This window comes from Ricinus communis, chromosome 8 (genome assembly GCF_019578655.1).
Source record: "Ricinus communis isolate WT05 ecotype wild-type chromosome 8, ASM1957865v1, whole genome shotgun sequence".
Classification (NCBI taxonomy): domain Eukaryota; kingdom Viridiplantae; phylum Streptophyta; class Magnoliopsida; order Malpighiales; family Euphorbiaceae; genus Ricinus; species Ricinus communis.
The window spans coordinates 7,349,095-7,372,285 of record NC_063263.1 but is presented as its reverse complement, the minus strand read 5'-3'; the positions used below and the strand labels follow the sequence as shown (position 1 = coordinate 7,372,285).

The window sequence follows — 23,191 nt, the reverse complement described above, 5'->3', positions numbered from 1 at the left end:
GCTGATGCTCAGTGGAATCCCTTTCAGAAATAAATTTTCAAGAATTTTCCTAGTAGTAATCATGTGCTTCACTGTCCTATACATATCACAAGCCCATTTCTTTGCTGTGGCTTTGCACTTCGCGGAGCAGTATCAGTGGCGTAGCCGGGCAGGGGTATCGTTGTTGGTGAATTCAACTCTAGTTCCTCTATTATTTTACTCTATTATGTTGTTACATGTTGCCTTTGTGATCTATCTGGTTCGGAAGATTTGGAAATGTATCTCTAGATTACTATTGTGCTTATGTCACCGAAAATAATTGTAGTTAGCTTGTCAATAGAGTGTGTATACACTTGATAACTATAGCTTGGTTTCTTTCAGAAAAGTGTAAGCTTATATCCCAATGTCCCAATTCCCGCTAATGGTGAGAGGTTTATAGAAAGTGGATAGCTACCCTTATTGTTGTATAGCTCGTTCAATATTCAAAGTACAAAAAAGAAAAATAAATAAAAAGCTTATGTACAGTTATTGTTGGTTGTGTCAAATAAATCCTAACTGCCTCACTAATATCCTTTCCCAGGTATTGTTCATAGAATGCTCGAGCCATGGATTTGAATGACGAAAATATTTTAGGAAAGTGACCTGACAAAGACCTTATTGATTATATAGTATAAGCTACTTTTGACTTTTGAGTTTTGAAATGTTCCAAGAACAGACGTAATTCTCTGGAATAAGTTATGTTAATTTAATTCTGCTTACGTTCTGTTACCAGTTTTAACTATATTTCCTGATGGCAGGAACGCTGATTAGTATAAATATTTATAAATAGCTTATCCTGGAGCTGTTCCTGCGAAGCATGTCCCCAATCCAACTGGTAATAAAAATTGAAGAAAAAGATTAAAGAATGGAAACACTAAAAGAATAAACTACCACTAGGTAACGGGTAGAAACTATGTATCTTCTGTGTCCAATTGCAAGGCAGAGAAGAGAGAAACATTAATCATGGAGAGAGAAGATTTAAGAATGCTATATGAAGCAGCAAAGAGAGGTTGTGTAGAAACCTTAAACGCTTTAACCCGAAGAGACCAGTTCATTCTTAATAAGGTTTCACTTACCTCATTCACAGAAACTCCCCTGCACTTATCATCTTTGCTTGGTCACCTTCATTTCTCCATAAATGTTCTTAAAAAGTGTCCCGCAATGGCTATAAAGCTTGATTCACTTCAACGCTCTCCTCTTCACTTGGCTTCTGCAGAGGGCCATACTGATATTGTCAAAGTTTTGTTAGCTGTAAATACTGATGTTTGCTTGGTTCGTGACGAAGATGGTAGGATTCCTCTCCACTTAGCTGCCATGAGAGGCAATGCTGAGACTATACAAGAACTGGTAAGTGCAAGTCCTGAGTCGACTTCTGAGCTGCTAGATGGGGAAACAATTTTACAGTTGAGTGTGAAATATAACCACTTGAAGGCTTTGAAGCTGTTGGTGGAAATGGTGAGTGATGATGATCTTGTCAACAAAGAAAATCAAGATGGCAATACCATCTTGCATTTAGCTGCCATGCTCAAGCAATTAAAGGTACACACTTCTTGTCTGCAACTTTTTCTTTTATCTCTCGTCCGGATTAGAGGGTGCCAGACAGAATTCTTCAAGGGATAGTTAACATAACTTTAAGATTCGAATTTGAAACTCTAAATAAACTAGAAACTCTTGCCATCTCATTTACACTCTCTCCAATTTTATCAAGAAGTATTGGTTGAGTAATAAAAACAGTGAATAGTATTATAATGACTAATTAAATAATTGCTTATACATGGTTTACTCTCATTTTCCTTCCTTTAAGGTTTATAATATCATTTAATTATTTTTACAATATTATTCTTGTAATTATTATGCACGAGAGAAATTTTTAGGTTGATTCAATTCGCCAATTCATCCATAGATAAAATTAATTACATAGCAACAATTGACATATTATCTATTAGTTGTTATATTTACATTGGTTGATTTTTAATTATAAATGGTTAATAATAATAAATAAATCAGTCCGTACAAACAACAATAAATAATGTCACATGTCACTGTTTAATTTAATTTGTCTATAAATAACGTAATAAATTAAGGGTAGCTCAAAACATTTTCTCCTATTAATCATTCTCCATTTCGATAAGGGTAGATAGTTTATATTTTGGGGAAAAAGAATGCGTTGGTGATGAAACATCAGAAATGCAAGACATATTGTATGCAATACATATTGACAGGAATGCAAAATAAGCGTAAAAAAAAAAAAAATCAAGTAAAGCCTTCACTATTGTAAAGTACTAACTGAAAGAAAGAATAAGATGTCTTTGGGATTTTGTAGAATTATGTAACATAAGTACATTTATATGCCCCTTTTTTGCAGACAATAAGGTACCTGCTTTCATTACCTAAACTAAAAGAAAGAGCGAATTCTTTAAATAGAATGGGAATGACAGCCTTGGATGTGTTAGACCAAAGTTCCAGGGATTTCAGAAGTTGTGAAATTCGAAAAGTTTTGATAGAAGCTGGTGCTAAAAGACGAGTACAGCTAAACAACAATCTCCCAACTAGTTCAGTTGCTGTTTCCACTGAACCACCAAATGCTGCTGTTTTTACCAAAACATCATCAAAGGCAAAAAATCATGGTTTCAGAAATGCATGAAGTACATACAATACAATGTAGAAGAAGCACGAGGCGCATTGATGATAGTGGCTACTGTAATAGCAACCATGACTTTCCAAGCTGCACTGAACCCACCTGGTGGTATCTGGCAACAGGATTTTATAACCGTTTCAGGCGGTCCTGCATGTAGTGATACAAATATATGTGAAGCTGGAACTTCTGTTTTAGCCTATGCCTACCCAGATGCGTACATTTACTTCCTGATGTGTAATGGTATTGCTTTCTTTGCATCATTGTGTGTGGTAGCTTTGGTTATTGGTGGATTTCCTCTCCGGAATAAGCTGTGCGTGTGGCTTCTAGCACAGGCCATAGGTGTCACACTGATTTTCCTGGCACTAAGCTACATACAGGGTATATTCTTGGTGACCCCACAGAGATTGAGAGTGAAGGTGGCAAAGATGGATATCAAAATGGCTCGGGTTTGTCTAGGGGTGCTTCTTGTGGCTGGCATAGTTGAAGTTATTCGGTTTCTTGTCTGGACAGGAAAGAAGGTGCGCAGGTTTTGGTGTAAGACTAGGAACGAAAACAGAATATTACGAGAGCAGCAAACCACAGCCTCAGGAGAACAAATCATAAGCTTGATTTAGGACTGAGCATCATATTCATGTTTATATATTCATCAAGTTTTTGATTTTGCATATTTAGCTCATTAGTACTGGACTCTACTGGAACTCTGGAATTGTACATACTACATAGTATTATGAGCTTATTGGTTCAAATCAAATCAAATTAAAGTATTGAGATATGCGAGAAAATTTTACTATTTACTCATTTTTAAAAATTAATAACAAAAATATGTCTGTTTTTTTTTAATTACTCCATGTTATTTTCAGAAGTAACCGCTCCACTTTCTTCATCTTTCTCGTTTTTTTTAAGGAATAATTATATTTTTAAAGTCTAACTTATCCAGAAATAATAATCAAGTGGTTGAATTTTTAAAACTAACAATTGAGCGTAACAACCTGTAAAAAAATAACAAAGTGATATTTTTAACAGGTGATTTTCAAGTTTCACTTAAAGTTTTTATAGGTATAGATGAGAGAACAAAAATTGTTGAATACATCAAAAATTAAAATGCAATCATTAGTAATATAGTCTTATGTAAATTTTATTTTATATTATTCTCTTTATCTAATCTCTATTAATTTTCAATTTAGTAATTTTAGTTTTAATCTTCAATTCATGAATTCTAATATTTATTGCGCTAGAAAACTCAATAACTTGGTAAAAACACGTTTGTATATGGTGGACAAATTTATCGTTTTATTATTTTTATAATATATCTTTACCACATATTTCTTATTTTCATCTTATTTAACATAAAAAAAATCTGCATCGGTATTTATAATGTGTAACCTGATAAAAATACTATTTTGTTATCTTTTTACAAGTTGTCACACTTAATTATTGATTTTAAAAGTTTAACTACTCGATTGTCATTTTTTAATAAGTGTAGACACCAAAAATATTATTATCCCTTTTTTTTTAGATTAGTTTCAGATGCTTTATAGGTACCTAACATATACCATATTTTAGTAAACGTATACTGTTTGTTTTTGAACATTTGAGTTGAATTCTGTTTTATTTTAAAAAAATTTAGATATTTAAAATATAATATTATTTGACAAATTTATACTTTTTGCTGTTAAATTTTTGTTGAGTTTGCATTTTATTTCATTTGGAAAAGGTTGAGATACTTAACATATACTTAATATATATCATACATAAAAATTTTCTTAAATATATATTGAACATATACTTTTTTTACATTGTAGCAATTTATCTTATTTTTCATACATGACATTCTCAACACATCCTCAAATATTTAAATCATAAAAATAATCTTTAGATTTATTTATTTATTTATTTGTTATTAATATGACAAATCAAACAAAATGCAATGATATTTTCTAAAAATTAATGTGTTTTAGATTCACTATCCGTCAAAAATATACTAAACATATATACTCTTTCTTCAAAGTATATCCAATATACACATTTTTATTTGAAAAAATCAAATCAAACATTTTTATAAATAAAATTTCGTTTTGTGATATCTTTATAAATAAAATTCCATTTTAAAGTATTTTCTATTGTCAGTATTTTGGGTATAAATCTGATTATAATTATTTCTCAAATCAACTAAAGATTTAGAGTTTTTTTTTTCATAAATATCATAAATATATATATATATATATATATATATTAAAATCATTAAGTAAGATAATATGGCATTTTTCCAAGCCATTATCAACAAGGTCGCCATGCTTGCACAAACCTTGCCCACATATGCCATCAAACAATTCACATCATCACCTTATCCCAAAAGTTGTACATCATGCAAAATTGACTTTAGGATGATTTTTTATTTACAGATGTGCGCATTCACTTATTCAATAAATAATAATTACGAATGATGGCTGCAATAGCATTATACTTGTTATAAAAACATTAGAGTTATAATTGACTCATAATAATAATAATAATAATACAATGCGGTGTTGAAACTTCAACGATATTTCTCTCTTTCTCTTTATATATATATATATATATATATATGTAAATATTTATAATTTTACTTAGATTTTATAAATTTTATTATAATGGCATTAAAAAATATTATGTCATTATAAATTACACATCTTAAAATTCACCTAAAGATGTTTTAACATAATCTTAGAAGTCAAGTTTAAATAAGAGTTTATCTTATTTGGCTTTCATAGGTAAGAACTTTTAAACTTGTAAGAGGCACGCCTGAAAAAAATGCATGAGGTGTGAGTTTTAATGCCATGTCACGTGAATGTATTGGTTTTATAATAGCAGAAAACTGCTTCCCAGGTACATTGTTCATATCATCTATAAAAATTGCTCAAGCATGGATTTGGATATTGGCGATCATTTTCCGGGAAAGTGAAGTGACATGAGGGAGAATATAATTAAGGTCAAAACTCAGGAATCAATAGTAATTTGCTTTATATAAAACGTTAGCTTCTGCTTAATCCCGGGTATCTTTTCCTGATGACAGGAATGACGATTAATCTAAACATTTATAAATAAATTTCTGAAATGAATGTCAAATCCTGAAGCTGTTCTCGCACTCAAGAAATTCAATTGACTAAGAAAAGAAAAGAATAGAAAATGGAAACACCCTTAAAAAAGTATCATTAGGTAAGGGAGTAATACATATATATAAATTGTCTAGGCGGTAAACATCATATAATAAGATTCACATATTTAATTGTAGGGCAGCTGACAGAGAGATCGAGAAAAAAGAATCAATGGAGAGAGAAGGTTTAATAATGCTGTATGAAGCAGCAAAAAGAGGTTCTGTAGCAATCTTGGACACATTAATCCAAAAAGACCAGTTCATTCTTAACAAAGTGTCATTTACCACTTTCCCTGAAACACCCTTACACATATCATCTTTGCTTGGCCATCTTGATTTCACTCGAGCTATTCTTGAAAATTGTCCCAAAATGGCTTCAGAAATTGATTCACTCAATCGCTCTCCCCTCCATTTGGCTTCCGCAGAGGGCCACACTGAGATTGTCAAGGCTTTGTTACGTGCATATGCTGATGTATACGTGGTCCGTGATCAAGATGACAGAATTCCTCTCCACTTGGCTGCCATGAAAGGGAGAGTCGAGGTTATTCAGGAATTGGTCATGGCAAGTCCTGAGTCCGCTTCAGAGATGCTAGATGGGGATACAGTTTTACACTTGTGTGTTAAATATAACCGTTTGGAGGCTTTGAAGCTGTTGATAGAAATGGTCAATAATGATGAGCTTGTCAACAAAGCAAATCAAGATGGAAATACTATCCTGCACTTAGCTTCCATGCTTAAGCAATTCAAGGTACACTTCTTATCCATTACTCTTAATTGAGCAATAGCAGAGGTGAGCAAGGTTTTCGCTAAGCAAAAATAAAAAACGACCTTCGGAAAAAATCAAACTAATTTTTTGATTAACCATTACTTTGATTATTCAAAAAACCAGTTTTTTAATCACAGTTTTTAGTTTTTAGGTTAACTAAAATATAAAGTAAAAAATACTCCAGTTTTTCAGTTTACTAAAGAAAATTTTAAATATTATTTATTAAAATTTTTATCTTTAATAAAATATATATAAAACATAAACCATAGGATATCTTTTTGTATTACTCTATTTATGAATAGTTATATAATTACAATTTAAATAATCATTATTTCATAGACAATATCACCACTTCAGTTAGTTCTCTTTTTACTTTATAAATACTAATTATTTTCTTTAAGTTTTACTTTAAGATGTTGTTTGGTTTGTAAGAAAATAGGGTAAGAATAAAAATAAAAATTAGTAATTCTCATTATTAATATATTTTTTTCGTTAAAATTACTTTGAAATCATAATGAGATTCTGACATCAATGAAAATCATCTATTCTCCTAGAGAATGAACTTCTCATTTCAATAGAAATCAAATTAAACCAATTATAAATGGCCAAATAAGTCAAATAATATCTTGTGATATATATATATGTTTTATTTTTATGTATTTGTGCATACAATAATTACAAATTAGATATTATTATATTTTTGAATAAAAATTAAATATTATAACTAGTGTCAACGATAAAAAATTTAATTTTTATTTCATATTAAACCGAACAATATATACAAAATAATCATTCTCATTTATATTACTCTTTATTTTTATTTTCCTTACCGACTTTGAACCAAATAGGTATTAATAAGAAAGACCTAAATAACCTTGTTTAAATACATTCATATAAATTCTCAAATAACCTAACTAGAATAGGTAAAAGTTTAATAATAATCCTACTTTTTTCTTTTTTTTTTAAATTGGTATTAGGCTATGAAAATTTTTTAAATAAATTTTGTCTATCAATGAAAATGCTGTAATATTAATAAATAAAACCATATATCAGTATATAATTGATTTAATTTTTAGAGTCTATATAAGAATTTATCTTAGTTTCAAGTTTAACACTTAAGATGATGCAGAATAAAAGCAGCATAAACTTGTACATAAAATTATACATGTCCTTTCCACAGACCATCAGGTACCTGCTTTCACTACCTGAAGTAAAAGGAAGAGCGAATTCCTTAAATGGAATGGGATTGACAGCCTTGGATGTGTTAGAGCAGTGTTCCAAGGATTTCAGAAGTCTTGAAATTCGAGACATTTTAAGAGAAGCTGGTGCTAGAAGAGTAACAGAACTAAGCAACAATCTTCCAATACATCAGACTAATACAGTAGTTCTTTCTATAGCACCAACTGCAACTGATTCCTATAGCAACACATCATCAAAAGTGAAATCATGGTTTGAGAAATGCATGAAACTAATACAATACAATGTTGAAGAAATAAGGGGTGCGTTGATGATAGTAGCTACTGTAATAGCTACCATGACTTACCAAGCTGCATTGAACCCACCTGGTGGTGTCTGGCAACAAAATTTTACAGATATCTCATGCGCATGCAATGATAAAAATGTATGCGAAGCTGGGACTTCAGTTTTAGCCTATGCCTATCCTGACATTTACGTTAATTTCCTGAAGTGCAATGCTGTGGCTTTCTATGCATCGCTCTGCGTCATAGGTTTGGTTGTTGGTGGATTTCCTCTAAAGAACAAGTTGTGCGTGTGGCTTCTAGCGCAGGGCATCACTATCACGCTCATGTTTTTTGCATTCAGCTATGCTATTGGTTTAAGTATGCTGACTCCATCAAGATTGAGAAGCCAAGTGGTGAAGGTAGACCTGAAAATGTATCTTCTTTTTCTGGAGGTGTTTGCCATGGGTAGCATAATCGGAATAATTCGGTATTTTGTCTGGACGGTGAAGAAGGTACGAAAGATTTGGTGTAAGATGAGGAACAAGAATAGGGTGAGGATAATAAATTAACAGGTTCGAGAAAAAGGGGGCGTCACCAGAATTAAGGGGCATTACAGAGCGGTTGTAAAAAACAAAAAATTGACTCTTGATATCCACAGACAATCCTAAGCATGGCCTAAGTTTACTTATCCATTGGGTTTCTGATATTAGTAAATCTTTATGAGTTAGAACCGGGTAACCTCATATTATACGCTAGTGCATCTTATAATATATATATATATATATATATATATATATATATATATATATATATATATATATATATTACCTACATCATAATAATAATTACAAATATTTTATGGACAAATATTTACCTACATCATAATAATTACATTAGGCAAACCTTTAATTTTCTTTTTTTTTTTCTTTTCAAAAAGATTAATACTATGTTTGGTTTAAACTTATAAAAAAATTCGTTTCATTTAAGAAAAAGACACGTGAGAAAAGATAAAATAGAAATGATAAAGTTGAAAGAGATATTTTATTTTATGAAATGTATTGACTTACTAATATGGAATTTATTTAAAAATTCTATATATTTTGTTAGAATTTAGTTTAGCTATAACCAATTTCACATAAATTCAATTATGTAGAATACTAAATTGACTTTCACTTCTTTTAAAGTATATAAATTTTAAATTCACAAATAAATTCTATAAATTTTATGGATTTTAACCAAATATCATGTATACAATCATGCATTAATAGTCAACTTTACCAATATATATGCTATCGGATGTGAAATATTAGATACTTTATTATAAGAAAATTAATACATGTGATTTAGTCGAGTAGCTCACATATAAATAACTGAGTAGACAATTAACAAATTATTAAAATTAATTAGATACTTCTGTCCGAGGGGAGCATCATGATGCAATTGTGGTTGATGCAATATTGGTGCGATGAGTGAAAATCTCTCCCACGCCCATAGTTGCAATAGAAAGAGTGCACCTTTAAGTTATGAAACAAGAGGATATCTTGATACAGTGCACAACTCTCTGTACAAAAATGCCAAACATGCACCTCCGTAACTGTATTGACGAATAGTCTCAAAATTTTCTAAATATGGTAGGTAGACTAATGATACTCGTCCAGTACTTTTATCATAAAATAGGGTTCCCGAGATGAGCTATAAGATGTAAGCTCCTAGCATGATAATAAACTGTTTATTCGTCAGCTTGCGGATCCATGATAGTTGAAGCTGTGACCCTCCAATAGACTCTGCAGTGGGCCGCAACCCAAGAACTCTCTCACATAACACAGGCCAACCATATCTAGTAGGCCCAATTAATGCATAACTGTCAATAGGAAGTCCAATCAAAATGGCTACATCTTGCAATGTTATAGTGCATTCCCTATCTGGGAGATAGAGGGTATGTGTTCCGGCATCCATCTCTCTATAAGTGTAGTTATTAGGTGCCAATCTAATTGAAAAAATTCCAGCTGGACTAATCCATATAAACCCATTTGTTTGATTATATCTTGTAAATGGTCATCGAGCTCCGGTCCATCATTTAATCGATGTGTAGCTCTACTGTTACGTCTACTGCTTAGCACCTCATCGTCAACCTATATAGTTAAAATATAAAGTTATAAAAAAAATTCATGAAAATAATATAAAAGTCACTGTATGAATATTTTAATGTATATCTCATCGAATCAAATGGCTTGTGACTTGTGTTGTGCCTGTAAATATAATAATGATCGATCGAGCGGACCAGGCTGGATGTAGTCATATGCTGATAAGCTGCCATACCTACAATACTAATAAAAGAATATCACATTCACTAATGTATAAATATTAGTTGACAAGACTACACATTACTATGATGACTTCACTATATATAAATTATTTGATATGATTACACAATAGATTTAGTTCGTATAATAGATTATTATCCTTATGGATTCATTTTCTATAATATATTTACAGAAGTTCACATGATATTCATGCCTATATTATTATCTTTATGGATTCCTTTTCGATAATAATTTAAAGAAGTTCACATTACATCCATGACTGTATTATTGTCCTTATGGATTTCTTTTCAGTAAAATAAAACCATATTACAATCAAGTCCTAAATATTATATTGAATTTGACTATGCCTAGTTCTTCAAATTATAGAAGAACCGAAAGAGTTTGGGTTCTACTGCAATTTGATCATCAATATCATTTTGAGAAATATATAGATCCAAAAGAGTATTATGCTGGTTTGCATCGTGAATGGATCTTTAGAGTCAATGAAATAGGGAATTTGATTTCAGTTTTACGTTCATTAAGAGCTCCAATTGTGAAACATCGTTCATTAGCACTTTATCGATGAAATATGACAGATTATGAGGTTGTAGTGAAATGAATCTGAGAAGAGAATAATCGAATGTTCCTTCCACGATCAAGATATTACATATTACAATTGGCAACAGAACAATCAATGTCGATTGGCAGAAACTTGAGTGAAAATGAGGTTAACAATATCATGCATTGCAACAGGTATGCATCAGAATATGAAATGTCTGATGAAGAAGTACGACCTCATATTTCAGGTTATAATAAAAAAAGTAATCTCATGAGAAAGTGGTTTTAATAAATATTTTAGAGTTTGGTTGCATCACAAACATCTTTAGTTTGATGATAAACATTTAATATTAATCGCTATTAGAGAAATCAATGTCGGAAAGACAATCATGTAAATTTTGTAAAGCTCTAAATATCCTAGCTTGTTGGTGATCCCCGTCTTGAAAGGCCTCATTTACTCACTGATGGAAATACTCCCTATTAAGACAAATTTTAATTCAATTATTCTCTTCCCAATGCGATATAAAATAATGCTTAGTTCAAAAATAGTAGATCGACTCATATTAATAGCAATCGCACGCGGTACTCTTATTTGAAGTTCCAATATTTCTTCATATAGAATTTGTGATTGACATAATCTAAATTTCCACTCGTTCATTAGTTGACTGTTACCTCCTCACTATTATTCTTTTTCAGATCCGTTGGATATAAAAAAATTATCATCTAGTGTCCAATAACGTCTAGTTGCTCTGAATATATCACCAGGAGTGTACACATTGGTCATGGTACCTACTATTAAAATTAATAATATGTTAGAATATTGAATAAAATATTCTTTAACAACATCTAGGTAAACATGAAGGAAGATATTTGACAAAGTCATTGTCATCACTATCACTATAATTTAAAACGCCCTTTTCATCTAAAGGTATTGGAATAGTATTTGGAAGTCTAATCCTAAATGGATAATGCTTCTTGTGATATTGTTCTAATCGATAATTCATTATGTTAATCTCCCTCCTTAGTTGTTCCATTACAATTCCAACTTCTTCTGAAGTATGTCTAGGTAATGTTGCTGAAATAGCTCGTGGTATTGATAGATCATGAATCCACAATATGTCTCTAGCTCACACTTTATTTTTCAAAGTCTACTTCATTTTAATTCTTTACTAACAACTATATTTTCAAGCTCTTTCAAGTTAGTCGTGAGACGACAAAAAAAAATAATTTGCGACAATAATGTGGCTTAAATATTCAATGATACAAATATAAAATTAGCTTACCAATATAAACTAAGATATATAAAATAATATAGTAATACTCAAAAACTAGTAAATAAATTAAGATGTAAGATATGTCCTAGCATTATGCCTAGTTTGACCACATTTGCTATAAAAATTGATTCTTGCATCTTCTGCATTTTTCCAATCCATTTCATTTTGAATCCTTTTTATTTTTTGTCTCCCCTTCTTGCGCTTCCGTTTAGGGTTAGAGACTAAAGAGAGTTTAATGGATTTTTGCCAGTAATTTTGATGTCTAAGGGGTATGAAATCGGTGGACCAAAATTGAAGCACCTCTTATAGATTGTACCATTTTCTAATGAATATCATATAATCAATTCCAAGTTTCATGCATGCGGCAACTGCATGTGAGTACAGTATTCGACTTTGTTTAAATTTTCCATGTACAGGTTTGTTCTTCTAGGTTAACCATTTGATTATGCCCGCCTTCCCATTGTGCATTGTTATAGCAATAATAATCGAGCACACACCAGTCTCCCTATTAAAGGTTCTAACTTGATGACCATTTGCCTTCTGCACACGATGCTCCAATACCTCGATGCAAAAATCAGTATATACATAACCTTCAGCAATTGCATAAGTATACTTCATTAGGTGCTTTTTAAACATGTCGACCAACTTCAAAAACAGACCCATGCATCATAGTTTATCAAGCCATATAGCTGCTTTCAGATGCCTAACTTTGATTTTCTTCATCTACCTATTAAATTTTCTCGTTTGATGTTCTCGACCTATTTCAGAGGTTAAAGTGTGATTACGGAAATACTATTATGACCAAGAAGATAGAACATGTTAATTCCATTGCACATAATTACAAAAATATAACGCACCTACTTTCTCAACAACTTTTTTCATTTCCAGATTCTTGAATTTTGTGTTGTAGTTGCTGGCAATGTGACGTATGCAATACCGATGCGGATTTTAACACTACAATTGATGTGACATTGCATATTTTATACCAATATCACAATCCAAAATAACATAAATATCATCTCGATCAACACATATATGATATCAAACCATCATCATGAAAGACTCCTAGTTATCCTTGCTTTCCTTTTCAACAATAGCAAAGGCAACTGGTAATATCTTGTTATTACCATCTATTGCTTCAGCAGTAAGCAATATGCTCTTGTATTTTTCAAACAAGAACGTACCGTCAATATACAACACAGGTTTACAATGCTTGAATCCTTCAATCTAGAGCTTGTATGACCAAAAAAATCCTCTTAAACTGTCTGATGCCACGAATCAGCGATTATTCATGCAATACTTCTCACTTTCAATGTCCCATACATACCCCCTATTCAAGGTCATTGCAGCATGCATGAAGTCGCAGAGTTTCTTATGTGACTCATCCCAGTCTCCGAAAGCATTAGCAATAGCCTTTTGCTTTGCTTTCCATACCTTCTTATATGTTGCTGTTATACTAAATCTTTCTTCTAAATGTGCTAGTATAGCTTTCACTTTAATATCTAGTTGTTCGATTAGCATATTTTGAAGATACCCTGGTAACAAAGATGAGTCAAATTTTCTATGATTTTGTGATTCAGCAGGGACACTACATATCTATAGGCTATTATATCTAGTAATCTCCCAAAATCCACTCGATTTCTTTGCTGTTACACGTAATCTCTATGAGCAGCTTTCCGAACGATTGCAAATTATTGTAATGCTGTTGTTTTTCATTTTCGAACTTTGAAATTGTCGGCGTACTCTCATTGAGTATATTTTTGCAGCTGCTGTAACTGTATCTCTTGATCCAAAGAACATGGCAGTATGAAATTTAGATGACGGATCCCATAGAACACCATCTACATTTGATCCATCGCGAGGGAGAGTCATCTCTTCTATATTGACACTTTTAAATAAGTTCGGATACATTTGTTCACTCATACTTTCAAAGCTTTGTGAACTTGTACCAATATGGTCATACAATGCTATTTTCATATTGTCATCATCTTCTTCATCCTCATTATAGTAGTTTTCTTCATCGTCCTCATCTATTGTTTCATTTTCACAACTACCACCATCCTCATCCTCCTCATTATTCGCGTTATATTCAGTCTCAGAATTTTAATCATCATCTGAATCGTCATCTACATCCTCATCCTCGTTATCATTCAAATCGTTAGTTAAGTTCTAACTACAACCACCCATTTTACTAAAATTATGGTATGGAGGTTTAGCTGGTTACACTACTTGTTCTATAGATCTACCATTGTTATATTCGACAAATAACTCTAAAAATTGCAACTCTGAACATTGTGATGGATAGTCGCTGTCACGACCCCACCCGTGGGCCCGTGACCGGCACTAAGGAATGGGTAGGCTTAAGGCCACCGAAACCCGTAGTAAGCCTGACACTCACTGACTTAAACAAATCTCATCTCAAATTTATATTATTAAAATCATAAATTATCTTAACAGCTACATTCTACATAAATACTTCGGTCTGCCAGAAAAATTAGGCGAGACCCGAAACTCATAAAATTTACAACTGATACATCTACTAATTACTACTGCGGAGAATATAAGATTTACCAATTTACATACCAAATCAAATACATCACCCGATGATGAAGGAGTCGGGTTACTGAATAAGAGTCGCGAGAGGACTAACAGTCACGAATCTGAAAAACAGTAAAAACGAGACTGTCAGTCTCGAGAGTGAGTTAAAATCAAATAATCTGGGGACTATTGCATTCTTCTCAGAAAACATAGATTATTCAAATCAGTATATCAAACCATGCACATAAATATCAATCATACTATAATCATACCCTATTACTTTCTTCACAGAAAATATTAATCATTCGAATCAATATATCAACCATGCACGTAAATACAATCCATATTATAATCATACCATAATAAATAAATAAATAAATGAATAAATAAAAATATATTTTTACTTTTACGGGACGAGTGGCTCAGTAGAACCCTAACCCCAAATTCTAACAGCCATTTTGGCTCTCTTAATCCAATAAGACGAGAGCAATGCTCGACCAGGGACCTTACCTCCGACGAATTTACACAAATCAGCCCAGAGCCATGCTCGACCAAGGCAAACCCATAAAAATCTGATTACATGTCCATGATCATTACCGGTCCGATGTAACCCATCGGGGCGGCATGTTCTCTGAAAGCCACATCCCCAAATCGAAATCATCACATATAATAAATATCATTGTATAATGAAATCATTCAACCATATCAAAATAACAATTAACAATTAAGAGTAAGACATCAGGCAACTCATGTGGAAAACTGATTATATTTGGTATTATTATAACATTACTATAATAATACTTATATTATCTTCATTAATTAATAATCCAGTAAAATTATTTACATTGCGATACTAATAACCAAATTAAGCATAAACTTCCAAAATAGCATATTAAAATCAAACTTAGCAATAGTGCAATGATTAAATGACTTTAACTCACAGAATTGGGCGACCTCCTAGCTCTGCTCCGGTGCCTCAGTTGGAGCGAGCCGAACAGACAGATCATCTAATCACGGAAAACAATTTATCAAAACACTGAAACAATCGATCATTAATCCTAGGTCTAGACTCCTAGGACTGACTGTCTAAGAATCTCGACTCGGGAGAATTCAACCGAAAATCCGGCAGAACCTCCCCTACAACACGAACATTACCCCCCGTAAAAACGGGTCCAGGACCTGCCAGAAAAACACTCCAAATATCCAACAATTTAAACAACGGGAGTCGGGTCCCCAAACTTTACTATTTTCCGACTCCGCCACACAGCACAAAATACGAGGCAGGCAACTGACTAACAATCATTTTTGACTCACAAATATCATCAAATACTCAATACAATCAATAGACACACAAATTAAATCAAAGAATTTCCAAGATCAATGGCTAGAGAAAATTACCGAGACGCTTGGCCGATGACGATCCCGCCCGATTTTTCGATCCGACACCCGATCATCCGGAGAAATTCTACGGACGATCTCGTGGTCGATTTACAAACGGAGCCCCGATCGCCACCAAACCGGTGCCATCGCGAAGCTTGAGGAGAGTCGGGGATATGTCCTCCGATCGTCCATCCTCCGTCGGAGCTCATTTGAAAAACCTCATTGCCTCCATTTTCTCTCTCCATGGATCTTCCGTCTCCCGGCCACCACAGAGCACTGCCGCCAAAACAAGGCCAAGAGCGAGAGAGTCGATCGGCGGCAAGGAAGCTTCATCATCTTCCTCCTCGCCATCGCCACTGGGCCGCCGGCCGACGCCTGGCCGCCCCTGGCCGACTCCTTCTGCGCGCTCCTCACTCTCCCGACCTCTCTTCTTCCCCGATTTCTTTCCTTTCAATATCGACATTAGGCCCCTGAACTTTTCCTTATTACAATTTGGTCCCTCAACTTCCTTAATTACTTACAATCTCATCCTGCAGAATTCCAATTGAACCCCCAAACTTCTTTTTAGCCTTTCAATTAAGCCCCTAACTATTTAATTTGGGCCAAATCCGAATTATTGAAAATACACAATTACAAAAATACCCCTGATCGACATATTTATTTACAAAAATACCAAGCTCACAAATTTCCATTAAAACCCCATAAAAATAACATTATACTTTCAATCCTTATTCCAAAATAAATTTCCAATATATAATTTTACTTATATAAATATGCATTTGGAAAAATTTGAATAACCAAAATATAATCATTTCTCAAATAGTTTACTTAATTAACTCCTTAAAAATCAAACTAATTGGATATGGAAAATAACTCATTTATTTATCTAACATGAACATTCAAAATTTATATTTAAATCATTCCAATTAAACCGAATGAAAATAAAGCTAAAATTAACTTAAATAAAAACTCATTATTAAATATATAAAAATTCCGGGTGTTACAGTCGCAATGTCATCTTCCATCCAAATTTGACATGTTGTAAATATTAAATTTTTGCCATAGTTAACAGATGGTGCTCTAAATAAAATTTTAATAATTTCTGCATTGCGAGTGAGTTGCAAAATATTTTTTATGTTGTATAGCAATATGACAAAATTTAGCTCTTCATCAAGTGTCACCATTTTTGAATATCCATTAAAAAAAATGCACCCATTGGAGTACAAATGATATCACCACCCTAATAAATAGGCAACGACGGTATAATAGGCATCGTCTCTGTCATGTAAGTTTTTATGAATATAACTATGCTTTCAAATATACTTCAAATGTAAATTGTTTCAAACATAACAAACTTTATCAACATAAACATGATAATAATTACAAAACTATTCTATGGACAAGAATTGATTTTTCTAATCTATCCTTATCTTTCTCGGAAAATTCATAATTCATCTTTGGCAATATATAGTATCATAATATATTTTACTTACCAATAGAATAACTAGATGTCTTCCTTGCTACCCGATTCACATACTCTTTAATAAATTCTTTAACAAGTCTTCTATAAGTTCCTCTACCTTCACAGCTATTCCAAGAAAAATCAAGGATACCTTGTTCATTTGGATAATATAAACATGTTCTAAGGGCTTTAAATTTTTTATTATATGCCTTAAACCTCCTTTTTAGACAAGATGCGCTGAGAAGTTCTTCACCCTTTCACCTATTTTTGGATTCTTTTTTTCCATGTAGTTTTAAAATGTTGTATGCTAAAAATACAATAACCGGTATAGATTATTAATATTTTAATTATAATTCATGAACATCTTGATTATAGGTTATGAACATTTTAACTAATAAGTAATGACTATTACCAATGTTTTTGGACAATGTCCATACTTTTTAGAGTATGAAATTTTTTTTGAGAGGCTCCTGTTATCTATATATTGCATTTTATTTTTGATGAAGTTGAAGCAAATGAGGAAGTAATCATTTTCATGAAGAAAAACAAAGAATACCTATAAAATTTGGTATATGTAAATAAAGAATCTATAATAAATTAAACTATAATTTTTGATAGGAATTTATCCAATTACTTACAAGTTTTGCATCTCTCAAGGTATTTTCTGGTAAATAGCTCAGTTTTGAATCAATTGTTTTATTGAAGTTTTTTTGACATTCATCTCTTGTCAAATTCTTGATCATGTATTCTGTTGGATTCTCCAATTGTAGCTGAGAAAATTAAAGTATAACAGTTCAGTAAATGAACAATTTCAATTAATTAAATTTTTTGTTATTAATGTATTTACATAGAGTTGTGTGGAAAAGAGAGTCTTCTAAATGTGCTTGGAATACTTTTCTCAACCATGTTCCATATTCATTCTTCCACTCCATATATCCAGAATATTTACTAAGACTTGTTCATCTCCACACAGGCTCTTGAAATCTTCATGGAAACCTAGCCATTTTTGAAATCTGAACATACATTCACTATATATAAAAGAAATAATTAGTTAGATGATGTGATATTTTATATATAATTTAAGAAATTAAAATACTTAAATATTAATCTAACTTTTGATCATTCTCCATAAATGCATATTCTGATATTAAGCTCTCCCTTGCTGTGACTTCTGTGAATTTTGAATTATATCTTGTCCAAAAATGAGACCTCAACTTGAATGGAATGCGCTTGTGTTTCCTTACTGATCTCATTCTTTTATTTACATCCTCGATTTCTGACTCTGACTCTTCATTTATTCTAGATTATATACAGATAAACATCAAGAAAAAAGTTAAAGGTATTTTACACAGAGTTAATGAATATTTTATTAAACAATGATAAACATTTAACATATAATTAATGAACATTTAACATTTATGTAATGAACATTCATGACAGAATAGATGAACATTACAGAAATAATTAATGAACATTCATGACAGAGTAAATGAACATTATAGAGATGACTAATGAATAAATTTTTAAAATTTAATGATCATACTCATCAAATACTTTTCCATCTTTAATAGATTATTTTTCAGCAGTTGGTGTTTGTGGTTCATTGCCTTTTTCTTGTGGTGGATCTTGTGCTGGTTCTGAAGGTTTTGAAATATCAGGAAATGCAGCATTATTAAACATTTCAACCTCTTCTTCATTTGGTTAATTTTCTCCACTCTTTTCATCTAACGTAATCCCCAATAAAAATGTAGGTTGGTCAGCAACTTTTATCTGTTTCAGAATTACATTTTCAGCTCTGCTACCACTTCAAAAAAATCTGGATCACTAAAGAAATCATCATCTTGATCTTGATTTCTTGAAGCAATTGGTTTTTCTTTCTGAGAGCTTGTCAAGTTGTACATTTCTGAAACAGAATTGAAAGTGTTCTTAAGAATATCATTTCCTGGTTCTACCCTTCCTACTTCTAGCATAGCTTCTCCAAACTTTACTACTGCACTTGCCATTTTCTTCAGTACAACAACAACTTTGTCCACAGACTTCTATGGATAAAGTTTCTATTAATGAATATTTATTCTATAATCCATGAATACTATTATATCTAAGTAATGAATATTTACCTTTTTGATATTATCTAGAATTTCTATTGATTCTTGACCAATGTTATTATCAGCAGCAACATTATCTTCCATCTTTTCTTTTTTCTGAATTTTTTTTTAAGGCTCATAAAACCTTTCCTTTTCCAAAAGAGCCTTCTTCCATTTCTTTTTTCACTCTTTTTAAAACAACTATTTTATCCCAATTCAATAGTACTGCAAATTTTCTATCAACATCTCTTCCTTTAAATTCTACTTTATTATATACATTTAACATTTTCTTAATAAACATTAAGCAAATATGATATAAATATTTTTTTGATAGATAAATGAACACGAAAGACAATGTGTATGCACATTGCATAACATATTAATGAATATTTATGGACGCGTTAATGGACATTCAAACATTATAAATATTTTTATAATCACAACACAATAAAAGATAAGCTAATGAATATTTTTTTAATAAATAAATAAATATGAAAGACAGTGTGTGCACATTTCAAAACATGTTAATGAACATTTTATGGAGGTGTTAATAAACATTCAAATATTTTAAATATAAATATCATCATAATACATAACAAAAGATAAGCTAATGAACAATATTGTTTGAACTATTGAACATTTTAACTTTTGAGAATAAATAATATCAAAAAAAATAAATTTTACCAGTAAGAAAGTGACAGGTCCATAAAAGAAAGATGTTGGATTATTCTTCCAATCTTCTACAGAATGCACCAGGCTGTTGGTGATGTAACGACATCAATTTATCTCTTTTATTTTGTGTACTTCAATGAGAGATTACAAGATCTTGAAGTTGCATTCCCTGTTCTGGAACCCCTTTAATCTTCTATAGAATGCATCAGGCTGTTGATGATGTAACGACATCAATTTATCTCTTTTATTTTGTGTACTTCAATGAGAGATTACAAGATCTTGAAGTTGCATTCCCTGTTCTGGAACCCCTTTATCATAGAAGAAACAATGAAAATAACGAAGTCTCATTTGAAATCACCTCCATAATCTCCTTTGTTTATTATTTTTTTTGGCATTTTACTTGTGACACGATCTCCAGTTGTCACATTCTATCTTAATCTCCAATTTTCTAACAACTGATTGTAATTTTCATTTTTTACCATCTTGCTTGCTTCAAAAACTGTTATATTTCCACAAAGAAGATTCATTGTAGACACAACATCTTCTCCATTCAATGCAAGCTCACCTCTTTGCAATTTTATTTTGCATCTGTAATGGTTGAAATTTTCGATGAGAAATTTAGTTAATTTCGCATCACATTCTAATAGTTTCATGTCCAACAAACTTCTAAACTCAATCTGTTGAACAACCTCCTTTTATTTTGTGGACAATCTCTCAATCAATTTTATCAAATCTGCTGATGATATTTTTGTAATAAAATCTAGTTTGGTATACTCTTTTTTTCTTTTCCTTTTTTTGCTTTTCACCAACAGCAGCATCATCCATGCTTCTATTTTTATTTGAAAAATTACTCTTTTGCTGTTCATATTGCTATTCTCTTTGTGGAGTTATAGGATTACGTTTACTCATATCTTTTGAAAGTATTTCATTCCATGTGGCATTAGTTTTAGTTGGAGCAGCTTTCTTTTACTTTTTTGCAGATGATGTATTCTCTTCTTCTCTAGCTTTCCTTTTCTTTTATTTAGGAGTATGTTTTATTTGCATTTTCTTTTGTCATGATCGCATTAAAATAAAAATCATTATTCTAAAATAGTAGTCATTTAGAATAAAAATCAAACAGAAAAATATTCGTTCAATAAAAAAATAATCATTATGCTATAGTATAATCTTCATTATGTATAATATAAATATCCATTTTACATTTTGCAATACGATGAATGTTCATTGGATAAATATACAATATTCATACAATGATAATAGTAATATTCATTTAAAATCCATAAAATGTTCAAAGAAATCAATATAAACTTGTTCATTTTAGGAGATAATAGCCCAAACAACATGAATAATTACATTCATTTATAAATGGACATTAGTGATTTAGTAACGCCCATACTAAACAACAGTAACGTTCATTATAAATGTATAAAATGTTCAAAGAAGATAATATAAATTTTTTTTTCCCTAATCATTTTTAGATTCAACCTCAGAGATCTTAATTCTAAGTTTTATCTTTATAATCCCACATCTCATTTCAGGAGATGATAACCCAAATATCATGAATGAATATAAAAATGTAAAATGATCATATAATCATAGTATTATAAATCATATAATAAAAACCCAAACAACATATTCAAATGAATATTAGTGATTTAGGAGATGTATTTTTCATGACAACTAAAAACCTTAAAAAATATGAAACTTACCTCTTATCTGTTACTGAATAGACTTATCTAAGTGTTGAGTTTTGATGAAGAGAACAACTCTTGATCTGAGAGAGGATTATATAGTATTATATGAGTTAGAGATTTAAATTAACTGTCGTTAGTAGAGAGGGAAGTGGGTTATGTACCGATGAAATAAGGAGTAATGTTTGAAGAGATCGTAGTTTCTGTTATAAAGATATGTTAATTTATTTTTAAAAAAATTTAAAGTTAGATTTTTATGTTTTTGAATGTTGAAAATTCATTGATATAGAACATATGTGAGATATGCTGATTTTTTTAGCTAAAAATATGAGACTTTCTGTTTTTACCCTTTCTATTTCAAAACCCAACAAAACTTTGTATATAATGATTAAATGCAACCGTCAAGCAATTCACATTATTATTGCTCTATTTAAATTCATCTCATACCACTAAACTAGAAAGCCTTCAGGCGAAGCATCTAGTGGCCGTATGATTGGATTCTTTTTCTTCTTTTTAATCTTTGTATGTGGATATTGGCACCCTCTAAAATTTAGAGTGGCCCGACCTTCATCCCAAATATTTATCGTTATTAAACCCTATCAAAAAGAAAAAAATAATTGAAATTATTTAGAATTTAATGGTAAAAATTTAGTGATTATATTTTGTTCCAAGAAATTAAGCTAAGTATATATTTATGTATTTAAATTTATATCGATTAGTGAGTTTAATATTTTAATTTTTTAATAGATATTTAAGTTACTTCTAAACATTAGAATAATTATTATATACTCTTTATATTTTTTTATATTACACTACTTACTTCTAAACATTTAAAAATTAAATATTTTAATATTTTATTTTATAATTTTATATTAAAAACTTCTCTCATTAGAAATTTTGTTAAATAATCAAAAAATAAATATAGTTCTATACTATTTACTTTCTAATTTTTAGTGTAATATGCAAATCAGCTCTGTATTGTACTAAAACTTCTTTGTATTTAAAAGACTAGATTGATAGAAAAATATATAATTAATATTACTTAATAAATTAAAAAATATCATAGATATTAAAACTCATTCCAAAGTCTTAAAAATAAAATAAATAAATAAATTGACTTGACTTGACTATAGAGAGTACAGCCACGTTTAGGCCCCCAAGATTCCCCAGGTTCACCTCTCAGCCACATAAAACAATACATATATATCTTCATT

The 23,191-nt window shown here is 31.0% G+C and overlaps 2 protein-coding genes across 2 annotated transcripts; both read left to right on the top strand.

Moving 5' to 3' along the window:
• Window positions 1-820: 820 nt before the first annotated feature.
• LOC112535253 (ankyrin-2-like) lies at window positions 821-8,705 on the top strand. Its single transcript, XM_048378343.1, has 5 exons — window positions 821-1,557; window positions 2,384-2,656; window positions 2,779-3,182; window positions 5,928-6,537; window positions 7,736-8,705. Exons 1-5 carry the CDS (start codon window positions 982-984, stop codon window positions 8,582-8,584), a joined length of 2,712 nt encoding a protein of 903 aa, XP_048234300.1. The 5' UTR covers window positions 821-981; the 3' UTR covers window positions 8,585-8,705.
• Window positions 2,656-3,426, top strand: LOC125370851. Its single transcript, XM_048377860.1, has one exon. The coding sequence runs from the start codon at window positions 2,659-2,661 to the stop codon at window positions 3,268-3,270; it is 612 nt and encodes a 203-aa protein (XP_048233817.1). The 5' UTR covers window positions 2,656-2,658; the 3' UTR covers window positions 3,271-3,426.
• Window positions 8,706-23,191: the final 14,486 nt, after the last annotated feature.

Coding starts and splice junctions, on each gene's coding strand:
- LOC112535253 (XM_048378343.1), top strand. CDS start 982: ATGGAGAGAGAAGATTTAAGAATGCTATATGAAGCAGCAAAGAGAGGT. Junction 1,558..2,383: donor CCATGCTCAAGCAATTAAAG/GTACACACTTCT, acceptor CCTTTTTTGCAG/ACAATAAGGTACCTGCTTTC. Junction 6,538..7,735: donor CCATGCTTAAGCAATTCAAG/GTACACTTCTTA, acceptor TCCTTTCCACAG/ACCATCAGGTACCTGCTTTC.
- LOC125370851 (XM_048377860.1), top strand. CDS start 2,659: ATGAAGTACATACAATACAATGTAGAAGAAGCACGAGGCGCATTGATG.